General features: G+C 36.5%; 1 protein-coding gene and 1 pseudogene across 1 annotated transcript in view; one reads left to right on the forward strand and one right to left on the reverse strand.

The window, feature by feature from the left end:
* The window catches only part of LOC105887668, a 3,482-nt pseudogene extending 1,076 nt beyond the window's left edge, over window positions 1-2,406 (reverse strand).
* LOC100949268 (C-type lectin domain family 6 member A-like) overlaps window positions 1-8,548 on the forward strand; it is a 26,615-nt gene that overhangs the window by 3,543 nt on the left and 14,524 nt on the right. The window contains exon 2 of the mRNA XM_023517123.1: window positions 4,620-4,721. Coding sequence (XP_023372891.1) covers window positions 4,620-4,721 — 102 coding nt within the window. The remainder of the gene's footprint in view (window positions 1-4,619; window positions 4,722-8,548) is intronic.

The raw sequence follows: 8,548 nt of genomic DNA on the forward strand, positions 1-8,548 counted from the left end.
TTCATATGTCTGTAGGCCATGTGCCTGTCTTCTTCAGAGAAGTTTCTCTTCAAGTCCCTTGCCCACCCTGAGATGGGATCACTTGTTCTTTTCTTGCTAATACATTTGAGTTCTCTGTGGATTTTGGTTATTAAACCTTTGTCAGAAACATAACCTGTAAATATCTTCTCCCATTCTGAGGTCTGTCTGCTTGCTTTACTTACTGTGTTCTTGGCTATGCAGAAGCTTTTTAGTTTGATCAGATCCCGGTAATGTATTTTTGGTGTTGCTTCAGTTGCCTGGGGTGTGTGTGGGGGTCCTCCTCATAAAGTATTCTCCCAGGTCAATTTCTTCAATTGTTTCTCCTGCACTCTCTCCAAGAATCTTTATAGTTTAATGTCTTAAGTTTAAATCTTTACAGCCACGTGGCTTCTTTATCCTCGGGGCCATCCTTCAATTTGAAGGCAAAAATACCACCGATTCTCTTCACAAACTATTCCACTTCCTCTTTGAGCTTATTCTCAATCTGCTTAACAAGATTTGCCTTAAATTAACCACCTGGAGAGCTGGTTGGAGCAGCCTCAATTTGATGAGTTCTAAAAGAACTGGCAGCTTCAGGAAAACTCGTCCAGTAGAGTGTTACAGTCACAGCTCCTCCAAGGCCTGAATTATGCTCCCCCTACTTGAATTTAATTAAGTTTTTCTCTCATGTGAACATATAGTTGTTACTCTACTAGTTTCACATTAGAACTGAGGACATGTGATGCTTGTTTTTTAATTCTTGTGATACTTCACTTAGGAAAATGTTTTCCACATCTACCAGGTTGTTCCAAAAGATATAAAATATCCATCTTTTTTATGGCTAAATAGTATTACATGGTATACATACACCACAATTTATTAACCCATTCATGTGTTGAAGGGCACTTGGGTTGTTTCCATAACTTTGCAATTGTAAATTGTGCTGCTATAAACATTTAACTGCAAATGTCCTTATGGTAAATTGTCTTTTTTTTCCTTCCGAGTAGATACCTAGTAATTGGATCACAGGATCAAATGGAAGGTCTATTTTAGTTCTGTGAGGAATCTCCATACTTCTTTCCATAGAGGCTGTACTAGTTTGCAATCCCACCATTGATTCCTGAGGGTTCCCTTCTCTCCCAACTCACACCAGCATCTCTTGCTTTGGGACCTTGAGATGTGGGTCATTCTCACTGAGGTTAGGTAATAACTCAAAGTGTATTGATTTGTATTTCTCTGATGAAGGGGACAATGAGCATTTTTTTTATGTGTTTGTAACCAATTCTTCTTTGTCTCTCTTTTCCTAATACCCTTTCCAGCCTCTGGTAACCACCATTCTATTTGTTACTCTCTATGTCATCAATTCTTTTTAGGTCTCTTGTGTGTAGTAAGAATGAGAACATACTACCTTTTTCTTTTTGTGCCTGCCTAATTTCACTAAACCTGTCATTCTCCGGTTCTATCCATGTGTTGCAAATAATAGGATATCATGCTTTTTCGTGGCAGAATAATATTCCATTGTGTATATAGACCACAATTTCTTTATTCATTCGTCTGCAAATGGACACTTAGGTTGATGCTATATCTTGGTTATTGGCAATAGTGTTGCAGTAAATGTGGACATGCAGATTTTGATATCTCTGGAAAAAACAAGATATTAATTCAGAAGGATATGAGAAATGAGAGACAAAATCATGTTGTGAGAAAGATAGGAATCAACAGAAGAATGTGATATTTAAGAAGAAAGAACGAGGAAATACAGATAAAAGTCAGTGGAGGATGAGTTTTGCATAGATTGTTTTGGGCTTCAGAGATACTACCTAGACATTTATTCTGAGAGATTTCTCAAGCTCTATTCTTGCTTGAAGTTTTTAATTATTCTGAAGCTTTTCATCTAGTTTCTTCATTGCTCTTAAACTTCCTGGGGATTCTGGCTCCCTGGCCCTTTGGTAATTGTAGTTGTGGCATTGATCTTGCAGAGAAAGGAGTCTGCTGGTCTCTGAAGTTATGGTCTGTTGCTGTGATTTCCATCGCACTCCTCAGTACTTGTTTCATTGTGAGCTGTGTAGGTAAGTTCTTCACTGAGGTATGTTTCCCTGGTCCTTTTCTCTCACATATTCCCTAAAGATTTCCTAGGGTATGTTCTCTTTTACCCTTTTAATATGTTGGCTCTTACTTGGAATGCTACACATTTTTTGATTTTTTTCTCCTCCCTTTCCTGCTCTTTCTTTATCTTTTGATAACTGACTCTTGTAGATTTACTTATTTTCATTAGCATTTTATGAATCATAGCCCTACATGTACGTTACTCATTGTAGTGATCATCTATGAGATAGACAATTAAATTTGCAAACTCATCCTAGAAAATGTGCTGCATACCTCATTGCCACATATCACTATAGTCATCATCAAAGTACTCCCCTTGAGAAGATATACACCAACACCAGTGCCTAGTCTACTCTTCAAAGCAATTTTGGAACTCTTTTACTAGAATAGCAATTAGAGCTGTTGTCATGCCCCACACAAAAGCACACAGCACAATAATAAATACCACTCAGCAAGACACCACCACTCATTGACCTGAATACAGTTGTGAGACATTGATATATCAAGTTTATGAAGCCTTTTTTTTTTTTTTGAGACAGTTTCACTTTGTCACCCTCAGTAGAGTGCTATGACATCATAGCTCATAGCAACTTCCAACCCCTGGGCTCAGCCTCCCAAGTAGCTGGGACTACAGGCACCTGCCACAATGCCCAGCTATTTTTTGTTGCAGTTTGTCTGGGGCTGGGTTCAAACCTACCACCCTCAGTATATGGGGCCGGCACTGTACCCACTGAGCCACAGGTGCCGCCCAAGGTTATGAAATCTTACCAAATTGTTTGTGCAGTACTGGCAATGTAAGTGTACAGTGGCAAGTTTGCAGACTTAATTGTCAGACCTTGTACAATGATAGCTCTGACGGTCATTCCAGAAAAAGAGTTCTAAAATTGTTTTGAAGGGTGGATTAGGCACTGGCATTGGTGCACAGATACCCAAGGAAAATGCTTCAAAGTTGACCATGGTGATATTTAGCAATGAAATTTGTAGGCTTGGCGCCTGTGACTCAAGCGGCCAAGGCGCCAGCCACATACACCTAAGGTGGTGGGTTCGAATCCCCAGCCCGGGCCCGCCAAACAACAATGATGGCTGCAACAAAAAATGGCTGGGCGTTGTGGCGGGCGCCTGTAGTCCCAGCTACTTGGGAGGCTGAGGCAGGAGACTCACTTGAGCCCAGGAGTTGGAGGTTGCTGTTAGCTGTGATGCCACAGCACTCTACCCAGGGGGATAGCTTGAGGCTCCGTCTCAAAAAAAAAAAAAAAGAAATTTGTAGCACTTTTTCTAGGATGAATTTATGAATATGAATTGTCAGACCGCATAAGACACCATCTTCCAGGACTTGGTCTGCCAATGATCATGTGTTCTCTAGTCACAAAGCCTCTCTATTGGCAGTCCAACTCTAACTGCTTTTATAGTGGTCATATTTTAGATTAGTGTCTTTGATTCATGTTGGGACTTTTTCCAATATGAGAAAAAAACTATTAGAATGAAATAATGGAATTAAAGAGAATAGCATATTTCTTCCCTACTTCATTTGTATCCAGATACATATTTCAAGTTATATGAGCATTCTCAGAGAACTTTTTGCTCTCCAATCCACTGTCTGGTCTTCTATTCACTGATGAGGTGATTGAAAATAGTTATTGAATTTTCTGGGAGGAAGTGAAAGTGACTTCTTGTAACAAACAGATCATGGATGCAGTTCTCTAGAAGATATAAATAAATCTCATAGTGTTTAGCAAAACACAAAAAACATCACTAAAATTAGAATTTGATTTGCTTTTCATCATTAAGTGGAAGAGAGAAGAGGACTTAAGAATAGTTATTTCATTAAGAAGCAACAGAAATTCAGAATCCCAAAAAATGGGCTAAAAGAAAGAAAGGTTTGGGGGAAGGGGGGACAGAAACAAAAAAAAGAAAGGTTTGACTGCCTTGAACTTTGGTAGCAGTAGCACACAAAAGAAATGAGTGAAGATCAGGTCAGGACCTCAGAGAGAATAGGTCTTGTTCAATGTGTACACTCATGAACATAAAAATTTATTTTAAAAATGTCTCTATAAATGTTTAAAATCTCCCTTTGTTTGTTATGTACCCCATATGTTTATCTATGGCCATCTACTTTTAGAAATATTTAGAAAACATCAAAATAACCTGTGTGCTTGCTTCAAGCTTATTAAAATTAAGAGAAAACAGACATTCAATGAGTCAAAAAATTTCTATTGATGACTACGTGTCAGTCACTACCCTAGGCATTTATAATTGATGTAGAAAACAGAATCTCTGCCCTGGAATATGGAACTTAAATTCTAGGGGGGGAAAGACCAAAAATAAATGAGCAGACATATAAAGAAACAAGTAATATAAATGAATACAAGCCAGCAATAATTCTGTAAGGCCTTTATTGACTTTGCATAGAAAAAAGAGTGGGAATTGGAGGTAAGCTGGCATGGCACAGATATAGAACATAAGGCTCTACAGCAAAAGATTGATGAACACTAATCCTTCCTTTTCCTTCCCAGTGACTTACCATTTTACATATGGCAAAACTGACAAAAGGCTGTCTGAACTACAAACATCTCATTCAAGTCTAACCTGCTTCAGTGAAGGGACAAGGGGGACAGGTAAAACTTTACAATGCTTAACTAGACTTACTCTTTTTTCAGAGAGGGAATAGGATTGAGCTCAAGGCTGGTGTGTTCTATTGTGTGTATATGTGTGTGCACACACGTGTGCATTTTATTAGTCTCTGCTTGGATATCTTTATGAGTTCTCTAAACTTCCATGTTAATATGAGACGTTAGATATGCCACCAGCACAATTCCTTCTTCAGACTTCTTGAGCCCGGTAAATACTAACAACCTACATACATGTAATTTGCTCAAACCAATCCTGAAAATTATTAATAATAATTTTATGATTTCTGTATTCTCTTCACTCTATCAAATGCATAAATTCTCTCTTGGATACATAAGTATCCTTATTGGTAATACCTACCTCCATTCCAAGCACCGGCTTTATTAATGGTCAGGAAGAGACAGCCCCCTTCCAAAATATACTCCTGGTAACTTCTTATGTGGAGAGGTGGGAGAGTTGAATTGAAGATCAAGGTCTGCCTCACATAATGTCTAGTGAAAAAGTCAAAAAGAAACAATGTACATGCTCATAGTGGTCTTCATGGTCTTAATCCATCCAAGTAAAGAAATATAATCCAGATAGATGTCAGACTTTTGCTTTTTCAGGAACTAATTAATTCACTCCTCTGTTTTCATGGAGAAATTCGGGAGAAGTGAAGAGAGAGCAGAAGCTTCTTTGAGGTGCTGGAATTTTCTCTTTTTAGGTGTTTGTAAGAACATTCATGGGGGTACAAAGGTGCTTTCTCTACTTTCCCTGACCTAAACTAACTCCACGTCATCTGACATAGACTGTAAATTACAACCTAAAATTATGGCTAAGTAGGCTGTTCAATACAAATAGTCCAAGTTACAGATAAATTTATATGATAAAATAAAATTATTTTATATAATGCCATATCAGCAAATGAAAATGATCAAATTGTCTTCCTTTCTTTGCTTTTTGTTTTTGTTTTTTTTTTGGAGACAGAGTCTCTGCTCTGTAGCCTTGGATAAAGTGGTAGAGTGGTGTCATCACAGTTCTCTGCAACCTCAAACTCCTGGGGTCAAGTGATCCTGCTGTCACCACCTTACATGTAACTGGGACCACAGGTGTGCTGCACACATTGTTTCTACTTTTGGTAGAACACTCTTCAAAGGCTGGTCCTGAACTCCTGACCTCTAGTAAGCCACCTGCCTTGGGCTCCCAGAGTGCTAAGATTACAGGTGTGAGTCACTGCACCCAGCCAGCAAATGATCATATTATAATGAAAATTAAAATGAAAAATAAAATAAAAATAAAACTCCAAATAAAATTTCCATTGTGTTTACAGTTTTAAAAATTGAAATTCATGCCATATATTTTCCAATTTTTTTTAGTTGGAGTGTTGAGATGTTCAGTTGCATAGATAAGAGTTCCTTAAATAGGCCTGTACTCTGCCTAGGTTAGTTTTTTTGGGACTGTTTTGCTTGTCAACTTCCAAAAGCTTTTCAAAATAGGTATACCCTCTTACGCAATATAATTAGATATTTAAACTTCTTTATCATGCTATAAAAGCAGGGGCTTTCATTTCTGAAACATTGCAAATATTGAATTAAAAAACCCAAACTGTTACATGTCTTTTAAAAATATATTTGCTTATGTGTGAATATCATTACAAAGTGTTAATACCCACTGTCTAGTAAAAAAGAATATAAATATATACTACTTAGCAGTTGGACATTTTAAACCATTTTTCTATCTCCTTGAACTAATATTTACATCACAATTCCCCCATCTTCCAAAATATATAGATAAGTATGTTTAATATTTTAATTTCCTGTGGACCAGTAGGCTTTGAGTTTTATAAAATTTGTGCTGAATTGACTCATTTGTAAAATTATTAGCCAGATACCATATTCAAAACATCACAAATTTATTAGACATTTTGGTAAATCATTAGTAATAAAGTAAAGATCTAGTGGAAGTCTACCAGTTAACGAGATGAATGGAGCTTTTAAAAAATGCAATCAAATGTAACTATAATTGGATAATATTATTGGTTGTGTGAGATAAATGTAAACATTAATTCTACTCCTATGTTTCAATTTAATGACAAAGCTGGTAAAACTTCCTCACCTATATAAGTAGATAGGGGCTGGGAATGGTGGCTTATGCCTGTAATCTTAGCATTTTGGTAGGTCAAAGCATGAGGATCACTAGGGACCAGGAGTTCAAGACCAGCCTGGGCAATAGCAAGACCTTGCCTCTACCAAAAGAAAAAAAAATAATAAAAGGGTGTGGTGGTGCAGTCTGATATTCCCAGCTGCTTGGGAGGCTGAGGCAGAAGGATCACTTGAGCTCTGGAATTGGAGGCTGCAGTAAGCTATGACAATGTCACTGCAATTCAGCCTGGCAACAGAGCAAGACCTTGTCTCAAACAAACAACCAAACAAGTAGATAGGAATGGAAAGAGCTTTGTTAGAATATCACCCAATTTTTGGAATTCTTTCAGAATTACTTGCCTAAGATTACATAGTAATCTATTATAAAAAATTAGTTGCAATGGTTTTAAGTAAGAATTGGATTAGGTTATTTTGCAATGTTGTTGTTATTTCTCAGTTGGTAGTCATTTGCTTTCTTAATTTCTGGGACATATGCCAAAAAAAAGTTAATAAGGCTTATCAAATGATTATTATTTACATCTGTTAGTTTTTACATGTACAAAGAGCACTTTGTAAGCAGACTATTATCTCCAGAACAGACTGTGAAAATAAAATGTTATTAATAGTCAGTATACCCTTTTGACAAATGCTTTTACTGGTCACAGCTTTCAATATTTTTGTCAGCCTTGGAGCTAGAGATTTCAGATACTGAACTTATAAAAAATGTTTGGCATAAGCTCAACTTAATTGGCAAAGTCAATCTCTACCACCAAAATAACCAAATTAGATTTTTAAAATTCAAATTATACGTTAGTAACACTTTGAGAAATATTATAAAAAGAGATCATTAATAATGAACAGAATACATAATTAAGGTATTAATATATTTCTTTCTTTCTGTTTTTTTTTTTTTTGAGACAGAATTTCACTATGTTGCCTGGTAGAGTGCTGTAGCATCACAGCACATAGCAACCTCCAACTCTTGGGCTTAAGCTATTCTCTTGCCTCAGCCTCGCAAGTAGTTGGGACTACAGGCACCCTCCACAACACCTGGCTATTTTTTTTGGTTGTAGTTGTCATTGTTGTTTGGTAGGCCTGGGCTGGGTTCGAACCCGCCAGGTCCAGTGTATGTGGCTGGTGCCCTAGCCACTGAGCTACAGAGCCAAGATATTAATTTATTTCTAAAAGCAGCCAGTGTTCAAATGATATAGTTTATTTTATTCATGTAATAACATGACAAAAGGAAGAATAATTCTCTAGATTTTTAAAAATCACTTCATATACATCAATGTAATAACATAAAAATGAATAAAACAGAGCTATGTTTAATAACATGGATGAATCTTAGAAATGTGGAATGAAAAAATTAGCCAAAGATTACATATATTGTAATTTATAAAAATCCAAAGCCTAATTATTTAGGCATACATGTATATGTGCTAAAATTATGTATAATCAAAATATATTAGTGAATTTATATATTGCTTGCTATAGATTTCTTTAATCCTGGAAGAGTGGCAAACTGGTACCTCTGAAGGGAAAAGAAAGAGAACTGACCATCATATAAGGCTGAGTGCTTGATACTGTGTGGAAATTAATAACATTTATTGAGTGATTAAAATGCTTTACACATAGTAAGTGATTAAATCTTACTATGAAGTTGGCACAATTATTGTGTCCACTTTTTTTTTTTT

This window comes from Otolemur garnettii, unplaced genomic scaffold (genome assembly GCF_000181295.1).
Source record: "Otolemur garnettii isolate 467f Iridium unplaced genomic scaffold, OtoGar3 scaffold00104, whole genome shotgun sequence".
Lineage (NCBI taxonomy): Eukaryota > Metazoa > Chordata > Mammalia > Primates > Galagidae > Otolemur > Otolemur garnettii.